This window comes from Megalops cyprinoides, chromosome 13 (genome assembly GCF_013368585.1).
Source record: "Megalops cyprinoides isolate fMegCyp1 chromosome 13, fMegCyp1.pri, whole genome shotgun sequence".
Taxonomy (NCBI): Eukaryota; Metazoa; Chordata; class Actinopteri; order Elopiformes; family Megalopidae; genus Megalops; species Megalops cyprinoides.
The window spans coordinates 4,597,399-4,612,500 of NC_050595.1; the positions used below are offsets into that span (position 1 = coordinate 4,597,399).

The 15,102-nt window shown below is 46.9% G+C and overlaps 1 protein-coding gene across 1 annotated transcript in view; it reads right to left on the minus strand.

The window, feature by feature from the left end:
- Positions 1–196: 196 nt before the first annotated feature.
- piezo1 (piezo-type mechanosensitive ion channel component 1) overlaps positions 197–15,102 on the minus strand; it is a 72,682-nt gene continuing 57,776 nt past the window's right edge. Inside the window, exons 30-51 of the mRNA XM_036544326.1 lie at positions 14,012–14,083; positions 12,758–12,858; positions 12,212–12,320; positions 11,874–11,954; positions 11,524–11,696; positions 11,256–11,374; positions 10,914–11,081; positions 10,357–10,615; positions 9,254–9,442; positions 8,021–8,270; positions 7,155–7,266; positions 6,672–6,819; positions 5,862–6,076; positions 5,474–5,632; positions 5,204–5,351; positions 4,652–4,840; positions 4,173–4,265; positions 3,083–3,255; positions 2,411–2,533; positions 2,238–2,317; positions 1,687–1,882; positions 197–1,262 (exon numbers count right to left, since the gene is read on the minus strand). Coding sequence (XP_036400219.1) covers positions 1,013–1,262; positions 1,687–1,882; positions 2,238–2,317; positions 2,411–2,533; positions 3,083–3,255; positions 4,173–4,265; positions 4,652–4,840; positions 5,204–5,351; positions 5,474–5,632; positions 5,862–6,076; positions 6,672–6,819; positions 7,155–7,266; positions 8,021–8,270; positions 9,254–9,442; positions 10,357–10,615; positions 10,914–11,081; positions 11,256–11,374; positions 11,524–11,696; positions 11,874–11,954; positions 12,212–12,320; positions 12,758–12,858; positions 14,012–14,083 — 3,407 coding nt within the window. The 3' untranslated portion in view covers positions 197–1,012. The remainder of the gene's footprint in view (positions 1,263–1,686; positions 1,883–2,237; positions 2,318–2,410; positions 2,534–3,082; positions 3,256–4,172; positions 4,266–4,651; positions 4,841–5,203; positions 5,352–5,473; positions 5,633–5,861; positions 6,077–6,671; positions 6,820–7,154; positions 7,267–8,020; positions 8,271–9,253; positions 9,443–10,356; positions 10,616–10,913; positions 11,082–11,255; positions 11,375–11,523; positions 11,697–11,873; positions 11,955–12,211; positions 12,321–12,757; positions 12,859–14,011; positions 14,084–15,102) is intronic.

Genomic DNA, 15,102 nt, shown 5'->3' on the forward strand with positions numbered 1-15,102 from the left:
TATACACAATTACGGCTCAGTAATTCATGTTTTCAGATCAGGAATTCAGATCCTTATTTGCATGAATTAACATTGTCCTGGGCTGAACTGAAACTGCATTTTTATTCTGTTAAGAGTATCCTTGTTTAGGAATATAAGAATAAGTATAAATTTACAACCCACAAAACTAGATCTTTCCAGCAAGGTTACACTTTCTTTAGAGAGCATTTTAAGAAAAATAAATAACTTTATGATATATTGTACAAAAAAGAGATGCTGTTTGTGCAACTGGTAATTGCTGTGGCAATAGCAGAACCATACTTGAGAAATTTGGAAAAATAAGACCATTTTTGCAATAGAAAAAAACATCTGAAATTGCTCATAGAGGAGTTCAAGTCATTGATATCTTAGTATTGACAATAAGCCCATAACCTTATAATAAGATCACTTTCTTCCAACCTTATCATTCAACAGCATATCAGTCTGTGAACAGCCATCGTTCTGATAATGCATGTCCTCTCACATTGTCCGCTAAAAAAACCCTTTCGACATTTGCCCATTCCAAACATGTCAGCTGACAGACTGCGTCCGTGATCTGTGATGTCATAATACCTGGACCCATTCGGCGTTCCCTCATTCTGACGTAACATTCTCCCGGGCCTACTGTGCTGTGCAGGCCGCAGAAAAGTAAGGGTGGAGAAAACAGAGCTTGGCTCAGCTTTGTAGTGATATAAGAAAAGCTGTCTGTGTCCATGCTGTCCTTTTAGTGAATGGCAGACATAAACCAGGCAAATGGACGGCCACATGGCTCACGGCTTTGGCTAACGGTCGGTCACGTCTGGCACAGCCGCAGAAGGGTCTGTATACATGCACAGACAGCGTCGCCTTCCCTGGTTGTCAAGTGTCTGTTGCCAAGGAGTGCGAAACCCCAAAGGGGGAGGAGCCACTGGAGTCGACGGTTAGCAGATGGGAGTCCGGATTGAGTGCCTCGCTGCGGACTCTACCTGTGGACGCGGGTGCGAGCGAGCGTGCGCTAGTCCTTGCTCCGGGTCCACTTGATCATGGTCTCTGGGGAGCGGTAGAGGAAGATGAGCTTGGAGTAGAGCTCCTCCTCCAGCTCCAGTTCGCCCGTCTCCCGCACCAGGAAGATGTCGTTGCAGAGTTTGAGGATGCGGTCGGCGCAGGGCAGCTCCTCGAACATGATGGAGTGGGAGATCTCGCTGAAGAAGCCGCGCACAAACTTCCCAATCACCAGCACCACCGACACGTACAGCCCCATGATCCTGGAAAGAAGACAGCAAAATGGGCTCAAGAGGCCAGCCGATCTCCAAGATTCACCGATGTTACTGAAACTATGTAAGCAGTCATGATGTAATGCATCGAGTGGAGAACGCCTGATGGATATACAAGTACCTAATGTGTACATCTGCTTTTGAGATATTGCGAAATATAAAAATATAAAAATCCAGATTATCACAGGACAAGGCGTATTTCTTGTTTCTAGAGCGGCGATTCGCTGAAGCTGGTGGTCCCTGATTAGAACAATCGCCTTAAGCCACTGTTACTATCTAGCACCAAGGGTTGAATAACGCTGATTCAGTCCATCAGTAAACAAAAATAAACCTAAGCAGATTCAATCCTACGAGGGTGGAAGATTCTAACTTTGGGTGACCGGGACAAAAGACTAAGACAAAAGGGGGAACGTACCCATATCCTGCCAGAAAGCCCAGACTGGGGGGGCTGACTTTGTCGTTGAAGATGACCATGGGCAGAACCCCACATCCTTCTTTGGAGGGGTCGCAGTCGGCGATGCTGATGTCCCACCACTCCTGCACTCCGCTGCCGTCCAGCGAGCGGTCCTTCATCAACGACAGAGTCACGTCCTGGTAGCCCTCCTCATCACCTGTGTCACACGGGGAGTCTTTAGAATAACAGAATGCTTCCTCACTGTCCTGTAAGACAGCCCACGCATGACAAAGGTTGTCCCCTTCTTCCACTCCTCTCACACACTTCCCCTCCTCATCATCCTGTCTGCTTTATGAGATCATTATGAAATGAGACTTTCTATTTAAGAGTGGTTGTAGGAGGGTAATGTCATGCACATGAAGGTGTTACGAACACCTTATGAGGGCCTAAGTTATACCTTATAGTTCGTGTGACCCCCACCTTTGATCAGACAAGGTGCAGCTTATACAGTAGTACATGTAGGTGATTTCAGTACATTTTGGGTTTGGGCGTCTGTCATGTTCCATCCTTACCCTCATACAGCTGGCTGACGGGTTTGGCTTCCGCGCCGTTGGGAGCCCGGATGAAGTTGGGGAACATGTGAGGCACACGCCTGTAAGGCAGAGGATACAGGTGCGTCAGGCACGTGCAAAACGTCAGGGGTTGCCATGGCAGCGCTGGCCGGGGAGAGAACGGAGTGACTTACACCGGGTCGGTACGGTTCCCCTCTAACAGGGACGCCAGATCCGCTCGGACGGGGTTTCCGGGTTCCAGATCAATGGAGTGCTTGTCGAACGTGTGCTCCACTGTGCCCCCTTTCCCCAGGTCCCTGTGAGCAAACGAACACACTCGAATGACTCACCTGGTAAGTGCCCTAAATAGATGGCAAAAATACTCTAATTGGCGATAGAACAATTTGACCTGTACCATGAAAACATTTGCGACCTTCTTGCACACAAACTCACTCAGGGATGACAAATAACATCAGAGTGAAAAAGAAAAACCCATTAGGTTACCTTTGGAACACTGAAAAAATAAATAACACAAACACAAAAACTCACTATGATGTGAGATTTTGGTGAACAGGCAGTACAGTTGAAAAAAATATGCTTTTTTCCCGGAAATTCTCCGATGCCAACAGGGGATGGAGTATAGCAGGACAGTTAACAAGGCCATAGACTAACCGAAGTTTTGTGGGTTCAAACCCATCAGGGGACACAGGTGTTACACTTTTGAACCCATACTGCACAGATAAAACCCCTACAGTGGGAATGGGTAACAGAGTGAGTGTCCTGCACGCGCACATGCACACGCACACGCGCGCATACACACACACACACACACACACACACACACACACACGCCCAGGTGCACTGACCTCTGGAAGTTCCAGTGCAAACGGAGTGTCATGTCCACCTGGCTGCTCAGCAACTCCTTGATGACCTCACGCCGGCTGGGCGGGCTGATTCGCCACACGGACCCCGAACTGCCGTCGATCTTGGCCGTCACGATGTCCTCGTAGCTGTACAGGGTTATGAACTGCATCGCCACCTGTGTGGAGACACACGCACAGACACGTACACACACACACACACACACACACACGCACACACGCACACACACACGCGCACACACACACACACACACACAGACATGTACACACAGACACACACACACACACACACACGTACACACAGACACACACACAGACACGTACACACAGACACACACACACACACACGCACACGCACACACACACACACACACACACACACACACACAGACATGCACAGACACACACACATGCACAGACACGTACACACGCACAGACACACACACACAGACACGTACACACAGACACACACACACACAGACACGCACAGACACGCACAGACACGTACACACACACACACACACACACACAGACACATACACACAGACACACACACATACACACGCACACACACACACACACAGACACACACAGACACGCACAGACGCACAGACACGTACACACGCACAGACACACACACACAGACAGACACGTACACACACACACACACGCACACACACACACACACACACACGCACAGACACGCACAGACACACACAGACACACACACATGCACAGACACACACAGACACGTACACACAGACACACACACACGTACACACGCACAGACACACACAGACACGTACACACAGACACGTACACACAGACACACACACGCACAGACACGTACACACGCACAGACACACAGAAGACATGGTCTTCAGGGCTTGGAGAAATAAGGACAGCATTGCCTTTACCAGAGAAAAGTAGCTCCAAATGCATGTCAGAGGTGCACCGTTTCTTCGCGTCAGGAGGGTGTGCAATTTTATTTTAATGTGAATAATAGAAGCGGTGAGGGAAAAAAGAGTGAGAAAGAAAGAGAGAGAGAGAGAGGAAGGCCTGTGCTCTCACTCACTGCGTTATTTCCGAAGTGGGCAGTGAGTTTGTCGTAGGCCTCTTGAGTGAAGGGCTGGATGGACTGCTGCTGGACACTCATAGTGAACAGGGGCTACAGGAGGGGAGCAGGATTCAGCTCTAGGTGAGTCTGAACTAATTCTGTACCATACTGCTGCCACAACCCTCAGCCTCACCATCACACTTTACATTATTGCGTTAAATTACTGTCATTTATTAGTTGCTCTTACCCAGAGAGGCTTACATAGGTTACAGTTTTATACATTTACGAAGTTGGATATCAACTACTGAGGCAATTGTGGGTTAAGTACCTTTCCCAAGGGTACAACAGCAGTGCCCCAACAGGGAAATCACACCAGCAAGCTTTCAGTTACAAGCTCTGCTCCTTACCACTACTCCACACTGCAAATCATAGTAGTCAAATCATGGTAATTCCAACAATATTATAAAATTTCAGAATGCCCATTTACAACAAATTACCTCATAACCTCCCAGCTTGACAGTAACTGTAACATCCACTGGGTGATTGACCACACCCACAACTGATCTGACCAATGAGATGAAGAGTAATGGAAACCAGATGATGCAAATGAGGAAGAAGATGATGAGCCCTCCCATCCCATACTTCACAATCTTCTTCTTCCTCTGACCCTTCGGCTGAGGGTATTTCTGAAAAAAAAAGGAATAAATTAAAAATCAAAGCTGGGCCACAGGTAATAGTAGGTTCACAGGCTAAAGAAATTCTATTTACTGACCAGCTCCATCTGCCTACTGTTGAAGAGTATGTCTCCATTGTTAAAGCTAAAACTGCTTGCTGACTCCTAATGAAGATCAGTTAAGGACACGGTAGAAGACAGAACATCCATAGCTAGCACAGCAATTCAAACAGTACCAAAATCTGTGGTTCCTAACTAGCAATTCCTGGACACAGAAGTATGGAGGACCTTAATATCTGGTGAGTTAATAGAATATCTTTGCATAGGCCAAAGAGTGATGACAAAGGTCACAGAGAATGTGGTCTGCGTGCTGCACCTTCTCCGTTTCACGGCTGCACTTGATGATAAAGATATTGGCGTAGATGTCCTCCACACACATCCAGTTGGAAAGAGAGAGGGTGGTGTCGGTCCAAACCCAGTCCATCACAGCCCGCAGCTCCACCAAGAACGGGACCAAACGGAACCTGAGGACAGACCACAAGGTGTTATCATGTACAGAAATTCCTGAATGACAGAGCATATTGGCCTGCTTGTGTTTTCCTACACAACAGGGAAGGTATGTTGGCATTAAAAAAGAACACCTTACCCCTGGAAGAGGAAGAGGTTGAGGTGGTTGTACTTTTTGGTGAGGAAGTTGCCCAGGACGCGGGTGGGGTAGCCGCAGCGGATCTGATAGGCCGACAGGGCGAAGTAGATGCACTTGACAAAGTACCAGAGCTGGGCTACCGGGTTCTGACTGAACATCCTAAGAAGACACGTCAGGTGATACATTTTAGTGCGGAGCCAAAGGTCTATAATCACGACAAGGTTACTGGCATGCTTCATAAACTGAACTTCGCCAGTTAGCAAGCAGACAGATGGAACTGCTTGCAGCAAAGTCAACAAAGGACATATGTGCAGCCTGTGATCAAGCATGGAGTGAGTGATGCTGAGCTGACACATTCTCAACCACTCTGCCCCCTCCTCTTCCTCACCTCTCTGTGACCGCCGGCAGGATGAAGAACATCCAGAGGTGGATGCCAATGACCAGGATGACCTGGAAGAAGAGCTTGCCCAGGACGGTTTTGCGCAGGTAGAGGGCACGGTCGATGATCATGGTGCTGAACTGAATGAGCAGCATCACCAGGAAGGCCTCAGGCACCTGGTCCTCCGACAGCGTGGAAGCGATGTCTGCGGCCGCTGAGTGTTTCTGAGAGTCAGAGGAGATCCATTAGGCCTGTGCAGCGTATTCGGAGGACATGCGTGGAATAGGACTCCTAAGAACTTAGCCACTCAGCTATGGTCCCTGGGGCTGTGATCTAACAGCTCTGTTGAACCACTATTGCTAATTACTAATTCACTATTACTAACTGCTAAACTGCTAAAACTAATTGCAATGATGGGCTCAATGGGTTCAATAAAGACAACTGTCATTTGAATCCTAGTATATACCTAGCTGCATCCTTGTTTTATACCACATTTCATACTCTTTTGTTACACTTAGGAAGTTGCTCTGAAAAAGATAAAACGACTAAATGGCTGAATGAAAAAATGTAAACGTGGTTAGGAGAAATGAACATCTGCAGACTTGGCCTTCTGGGAACAGGGTTGGTTTCCCTTGGAGTTATTAGAGAGCCAAACAACCCTGTTCAGGTAAAGGATTTTAGTGGCTTTCAATGAAAACCTTCAGAACGCCTCACTGGGGTTACTCAGTGCAATGGTAACATCAGTATGATGACCTCCTGGGTACAGATGCACACTGTGAGAGTAGCCCCGGTCAGAATGAGAGAGGCGGACGCACTCACTCCAAAGGCCCAGAATCCGAAGATGATGATGATGAAGTCCACCACGTCGGTGAGGAACATGAGGGCGTAGACGTCGGTGGTCGCGCGGTACTCCGCGTGCAGGATGTTGCGGAAGAACCTGTGCACAGGTCTGTAGACGTTGCGAATGCTGAAAAGGGAACATGGCATTTCACCCTCCGTTCAGCTTCCGTAAAGCAAACTTTGTTTAAGCCTAATTTTGCCCTGACTGCAAAACACATCCACTAGGTCATGAAAACTGTAATGGGAATTTTGCAAAAAAAAAATTTTGCAGCAACTCATATATTCCTACAAGACATTTATTTATCGAGTATTCATAGTGATATTAAAATTCAATTGATTCTATAGGTACTGTACATGACGTACCCAACCCATCGTGAAATATAATTTTTAATAAGAATGTTACAACACCCAGCTGAATTAAAAACAGCCAGGTTAGCAGAGATACAGTGTCTCTGCACTCACATGGAGATGGCAAGCTGTTTAAACTTCTCTCCCACAAGCTTCATCCTCTTTCTCGCTGCCTCTCTACGTTTCGCCTTTGTCTTCTTCTTGCTCTCTTTAGTGTCTTTGGCTTCTGTCATGGGGGAGAGAAATTAGCAAATGAAGCTTTCTGAAGACATATGCTGGAGTCCAGAGCTTGGTCCAACACTAATAAACAACCCAACCAAAAGACACCATTCATTTTGTGTGTGTGTGTGCGTATGTAAGAGTGTGTGTGTGTGTGTGTGTGTGTGTGTGTGTGTGCCTGTGCAAGATAGATTTTGTGTGTGTGTGTGTGTGTGTGTGTGTGTGTGTGCGTGTGCACGCGTGTCTGTGCGAGATAGATTGTGTGTGTGAGTGCACGTGTGAGAGTAGGTTGTGTATGTGTGTGTGTGTGTGAGTATGTGCAAGCTGGTGTGTTTATGTGTGTGTATACGAGTGTATGAGAATGTGTGCGTATGTGTGTGTGTGTGTCTCTTCGGAATAGATTTTGTGTGTGTGTGTGTGTGTGTGTGTGTGTGTGTGTGTGTGAGTGCACGTGTGAGAGTAGGTGTTTATGTGTGTGTGAGTATATGAGAATGCATGTGTATGTGTGTGTGTGTGTCTCTGTTTGGAATAGATTGTGTGTGTGTGTCTCTGTTTGGAATAGATTGTGTGTGTGTGTGTGTGTGTATGACTGCACGTGTGAGAGTAGGAGTTTATGTGTGTGTGTGAGTGTATGAGAATGTGTGCATGTGTGTTTGTGTGTCTCTGTTTGGAATAGATTGTGTGTGTGTGTGTGAATGCACGTGTGAGAGTAGGTGTTTATGTGTGTGTGTGTTATATATTCCCTCCCTACTCTTCCTCACCTTTAACCTGCTTCTTCCTCTTACGGAAACGCAGCACACTGCTCTTCCCTTTCTCCCCCTTCTCAGGGGCGGGGGGCGGGTCTTGGTTCTGATCTGGTTCTGTCTCCTCTTCCTGGTTCGGTTTGACTTCCTCTGGTTCGGTGAGGGTCAGGTCAGGGCAGGCCCCAGGCTCCTCCCCCTCTCCACTCTCCTCTGTCGACTGCTTGGCGCTCTCATCCAGCGGACCTTCCTGGTCCCACAGACCGTACCGCTGAGCAAGACAGACAGACAGACACACAGCTGTGTGAAAGAGAAGACAGTACAAGAGGCCCAACTCATGCCCACTTCTGGGCTTTCTGCAGAGTGTATACAGAACACTATTAATCAAAATAAACAGATTTCTCCTGTACTGCTGTTGACAGCACACTGTCGACTCTCATCCATAGCATTGCTATGCTCTTGTGGTTTCCACCCTGAAACTTGTTTTGACCCCGAGTACCATGAAGCGGAAAGTGTCCCGAACATAATGAACTGAAAATATTAGCTTGACAGTTGGTCAACTGTGCAAAAAATGACTTCATTTCAGAGGAGACCTCAGCCCCCCCCCCACATGTGCACGGTTGTGACTCTCTGCTATTGGCTCAGACTCATCTCTGCTCACGCTCCGTGGCTCTAACAGAGCTACACGGGGATATTGTTGCTGCAGAGGCTTCGGTTACATCAATCATACTGCACTTCTGAGCACCGATAAAATGCCCCCACAAGGCCAGGGCAAACGGCAGGCGCATTCAGAGGATGGCCGTCCTCCAGAACAATCCTGCAGTTAATTGCATTCCAGAGCCACAGAGTGGAAGAATGCACGGCAGTAATAATAAAAGAAGGTCTCTAACGCTTTTCTCCCTCTCTGCCTTTTGTGTGTGATGTAAGACGTAGATGACGAGTGCGAGCTGTTTAACCGTTTTGTTACTTAAAGCCGCCGGGGCAGAAAAAAAAATCTTTACATTTGATTCAATGGCTCAATATGTAAAAGCATTTGGCCATCTTGACCCCCCTTCCTGTCTGATCACGCATGGCCCAAGCCTCTGTGCACCAAAGGCAGACGCTGACACAATGTTGGCAAGGGGACACACTCCAGGGTGAGCTCAATTAGTGTTTTGGAATCAGCTTTTCCATCTAATCAATAATGTGCCATATCAGAGTAGTTATCACTCCTTCACACTAGGGGGCGCCACCCCCACCACTGGTCCTACATACCTGCAGCAGGGAGCGGTGGAAGAAGAGCGCCAGCAGCTGCAGTAGGTCGTAGCGGATGTAGTTGTCTGTCTTCTCCAAGCCCAGAATGCGAGGTGGAAAGAAGGGCTTGTCCTCGTTCAGCTTGGTCTCGTAGGCACTGTTCCAGGGGAAGAAGCCGAACTGGAACAGGTACTTCACGACCACCATTACCTGGAAGCCACCAGATCACACACACTTAAAATCCACTTCACTCAGGGGAAAAAAAATATTTTCAATTTTTTATTTATCTATTTTTTTATTTTCAATAACCATAAAAGCTAACGACATCATACAGGAGCACAAGGTTTTTTTTTCTGCTGAAATTGAATGAAGGCAGAATTAAGACCCGATAAAAAATTATGACTGCCATTTGCAACAGCAGCTGATTTAAAGTAGGTGTTCAATAAAACAGCCAAGAACATTTACACCATACACAATCTCTGGTTGTTTTATGGATCTGGACTAAAACTTACTACAGTAAGGCACCTTTCTCCATAGGTAATAAACCCACAGCGACCTGGACCAGAGTACTTTGCCCTGGCTACAGCTCCACGCTACTCCCCTATACTACACGGGCACACAACATGACACAAGTTCACAAACAGTATTTGCCAGAAACTTATCCCTAGTTCACCATACTAACACACTAACATTTATATGCAATATCATCAGTTAAGTGGTCTGAGTAAATTCATCTAAGTTAATCTGAACAGTTCCTATGTTGGAAAATGAAGATGAAGATGAAGATGAAGTAGGAAACAAAAGCTCACAACCTCACTATGTGTTCACATTAACTTTGTGCTCGAGAACGACTCTAGATGATCCAGCAAACGAGTCATTCACAAGCACAAACCAGTCTTTGTGGGCAGCCGTACACAATCATGGTTTGTCAAACAGCGATTTAATTATGCTTGGTGCTTGCAACCAAACACTTTCCCTGGATTTTATTTTTTATTTTATTAATTTTTTTTTCAGAGAACATAACCTAGATGACCTTATAGCACACTCCTCAGGATTTCACCTTTCTGGTGAATTCAGTTTTGCTCCCTATGAATCTCACAGCACAGGGGCAGAGAGCAACTCACCTCGGTGTAGACGATGGCGGTCATCCAGAACCGCTTGGTGGGTCGTGGCACGGCCATCATGGCCCAGAGGAAGACCAGGATGGGCAGCACCAGGGAGATGACGGACGCGGTCACCATGTTGTTGAGCACGATGATGAAGTAGCACACCAGCTCCGAGTTGGCCGCCAGCAGGTTGTAAAGGGCGAAGAGCAGCTTCAGGGCCCGGTTCTGGGAGGCGTAGAACTGCTGGCTCTGGACCAGTTCCTCCACAATCAACTGACTGCAAATGGGTGGAGATGAGGAGGTCAGAACCACATGGCACTTACAGTACCAGTCAAAAGTTTGGACGCACCTGATTAAGATCATGAGAAACATGAATTCAAAGACATTTTGATCTGAAGACTAATGCTTAAATGCTTGAAATTTGTTTCTTAGTATATGGGCAGCTGAACAAATCAGAGTGACTCCTTTCCAGCTGGAGGTAATGTTGCCAGGAACATCTGAAGATAAAATCTGAGCTTAAAATACCATCCGAAATCTCTTATCTGTGACTCCGCTGGCTGTGATGTCGCTGGTACCTGTCGCCGAGCAGCTCGCTGGCGGTCCTGGAATGCCGCGACCGCTGGCTGGACCTCGGTTCCGGTTCCGGGCCCAGCTCGAGCTCTGGGGAGGGTACTGAACAGAGGGTAGTGCTGCTGTAGCCCGTGATCCTCTCTGAGTCTGTCATCTCCTCCAACTCTGTGCCACTGTGAAGGAAACAGCAGGGCAAATTAATGAATCAGGCTTTAGATGCTCTGATATCGGTGAGGTCTGCACAATCTAAATCGGCCAAATCTAAGCACAGTGAATCCTGCATATAATTATTTGCTCAGCACATTGGCACAGTGTGAGTGTGCGCTGACACTGCTGTGAGTGCCCACCGGATGGCGCTGCTGCGGTTCACATTATCGGGGTCCAGCTCGTCCACACAGGTCTCCATAGTGGGAATCTCGCTGCACTGAGACACCCGATCCTCCACCACGGTGTCCCTGGGAGATCCCTAAAGTAAGCAGCGGGGAGTAAGTAAAAAAAAAAAAATCCCTAAAGTAAGCAGAACACAGCCTTCTTTCACCTTTAATTCTGTATTCCTCCCTGTGCATTTCTCTTGCACACCCTCTAGAGGTCACGGAGAGAATTGCAGGCAGTCACCTGGCTGATGTTGTGGGTGATAAAGTAGCGCTCGTTACACAGTACGGTGGAGGTGTCCACGTACTGCTTGGTCAGCATGTCCAGCCACTGGGTCAGGCCATCCACCATGGCCAGGAAAAGGACCCACAGGAATTTTAGAACGTCCAGGATCCTCTGTACAATGTCACTCTTCCCTGACAAGATCAGGAATGACATCATCACATGAAGTCATCACAATTAAATATATCAAAAGAATGACTGAATAACTGTGCACAGCTGAATATTAGAGGAAAAAATATGCACGCTTTGATTTCTGAATGTGATGTAATTGATATTATCATGCTGTAAAAATTCTCAGTATTAACTGTTACCCGAGTCCTCTTCCTCCCCCGACTCCTCCTCTTCCTGTACAGTAGCTTCCGCAGAATTTACCCCACCTTCCTCTCCATCACCTGCCACACAAATAGAGCACATTTCTTTTTGCATAAATATTTACCTTTATGAACATCTGAATAAACAAACTTTAGGAGGAAAACTAGAGTCAACCGAGTCAATCTGGGGAAACAAATCTAGCACCAAAAACCTGCCTGTTCTCCACAGGCTTTGGGGTAACCAGAGCCCAACTGTGAAATGCACTAAAAGACAGACAGTTGGCGCATGGACAGTTCTATCTGTTCTGTCTGTCTGTCCACCTGTCTGTGTGTCTGACCTGAGATCTGGGATCTGCGTTCTCTCTTCAGTCTTTGTAGCTCCCTCTGGTGTTGCTGACGGTCCCTCAGAGCTACCTTGGCGTTGGACACCCAGGCCTGGTAGGCCAGCTGTGGGCACAGGATCGCAACGGCTTAAGAATGGGCACGGAGCAACATATGACACACATACTCCACAAACTGTGACAATAGCAAGGGATAAAGTGCACCCACAAGGCCACAGCGCACGCACACACGCCAGACACGATTTAGCAGACAGCAGTCAACCGCAAAAGAATGTGACAGGGGAGCGCTCTCCAAAACTGCAGACCATAAAACATAAAACATATGCTCCGATTGAGTTCATTGGCCCAAGCTGTAAGTATATTTCCTGACTAGGACCTGGATCCTTGCAGTGAAGTCTGACTGTGGCCAGGTGGTTTCTGCAATGTGTGCCCCTCTGGTCCTCAGTTTAGTAGGTCAGAATGGGGAAGGTGTGGAAGCGAGGATTCAGGGAATGCGGGAGGATTGGAACTCGGGGCAGGGTAGGGGATTTTGGAGCCTCTCACCTGAAAGGCACTCTGTCTCGGGGGCTTCAGGTCCTCGGCCAGTAGCTCCTCCTCCTCCTCGCTGTCTGACTCAAACAGGTAATACTCTCCAGAGTGCAGCACTGTATCGCGGACGGACGGAAACGCACAGACAGGCAGAAAGAAGCTCAGTCATTAGTGTCATAACATTGGTCTTACTCATCATTTGTGTGGCAGGAGGGAGGAAAAAATGAAAAAAGTGGGACTGACATGAGTGAAAAAAAGAGGAAATTAATCGAATCAGACACTACAGAAGTCACTTGAACGTGAGGACCCTTCATATCCATCACATCAATGTTTTACTTTGATCTGACATCACTTCCTGTAACACACATCTGAGGACCACAGGTGTCTCTGCTCTCTGTTTCAGAGGGTGTCAGCGAACACGCTGACAGTATATGTGCAGCCCTGCATGACCAGAGAGAGTTACTGTGTAAGGACGATGAGAGAGGGCAGACAGGACAGGACAGTATCCAGCAGACAGACGACAAGGTTTTGTCAAGTGGGGCCAAGAAATCATGGAAAAATGTTGTAAAAAGCAAAAGGCTGAGAAGTCCTAAAGACAATCATCCGCTGTTGGATTGAAGCTGGACACTACACTTGGAAAAACATGAACATGATCAAATAACTCAAACAAATGTGTCAAAGTCTGGATAGATAATGTATTGCTTGGCAAATTCTGATTCTTTCTGTCCTGATGGCAACGTTTCTAGAACTGCGACATATTTTCCTCTGCAAATGGAAGAAATCAAATGTGAGACACGATAAATGAAGCGCTTTCTCCACAGCGTTAAAAACTTCTATTATGATTTCAGCTGAGTATGAGTCATACTTAATTCAGGGACATCAGAATTCTACTGGTCCCCTCTGTAGGAAAAAAGTGACCTTGAGTTCTAGCTCTCAGAACGTGACACAATGATTCACACAGAAAGCTGCTATCACACAGGATAAAAGGTCTGGTGACGGTGTGGAAGTGCCCGCATACCGTGTCAGGAGCAAAAAACATGAACACAAATACAAAGAAAAAAACTACAGCTACAAACACCTGCATGCACAGGAAAATATGAATACGCATGTACACACATGCACGTGTGTGCACGCACGCATGCTCAAATTTACATCACCACAAAGCACACAAGCACACACTCACTCTGTGCACACACACACCTGTACACACACACACACACACACACACACGTACACACACACACCTAACTGTACATAAGTGTTCTGTACCTGTGGCATGGTCAAGCCAGGGACGCCACCACTTTTTTTTCTGCTCGGTGGTCTTCGTGTGCTCACCTGCTTCTGTCAAACGGAGGAAGAGGCCAGAGGCTTCAGCCCTCTAGTGGCTGGAGGCCTCCTGTGCAGACAGACACCTGGGTGCCATTACACAGCCCAGCACTGAGGCATGCTGGGAAATGGGGGCTCTCAGGTTCATTAGTGCATGCGGAGAAGCCATCTTAGCACTGAGGGGATGCCAAGGGGGCATGCCGGGAGTTCTTTCCGACCACGTTCAGTTATGATCTCCATAGCCCCTACAGTCTGATTAAAGACCTGGATTTGTTGTGTACACCAGAGATTTCCACAGCAACAGTGTTTCATAATTTTCACCACAGAAAAATTCAAGAAATCACTTCCTTTTGGTACTCTGATGTGCTTAAAAAGAAAAAAAAAATGACCAAATCAGAGTATTTTGACTTTTTTCTGTGTTGAATACCAACGTGTTAATTTCAGCCATTAACACATGCACTTCTTTGGTTTCTGAACATGGGTCAGATTCAGTCAGCAAGCATTGTCATTTGTGCTTTGAATAACGAAACAAAGCAAGAGATAAAATTTATCTTATTTATAACACTTTTAATATTAGCAATTACCAGCCTCATAATGGTGCGCAACTGAGGAATAAATCTAACCCAATTCAAAGTCAAGGACAAAGCGCAACCATGATTACTGGAGACTGAATCTGGGCCAAAATCCGGCTGCGGTTGGTGAAGTGAACTTATAACCCAGAATGAGGTTCATGTCAAGACACATCGGTGCAGTTCCAGAAAGCTGTAGAGGAATGCTGTCAGGGTGAGCTGGGTTGCCATATGTAAAGCGCAGAGGAGGAGGAGGCATGTCCTCTCAGCTGATTTATGTGATTAGAACAAGAGTATAAGCAAGGAGGAAAAGCCAGGAGAGCTGAAAAGAGCCCGAGAGCGAAAAACGGAGCACTGGCAGAAACATAAATAGTAAATCTTCACCCCCACAATTCCAATGCATGGTTTTCAGTGCTTTGTTTGTGTATGTAGCAACATGTTGGCTGTTACGAGTAGTTTAAAGTT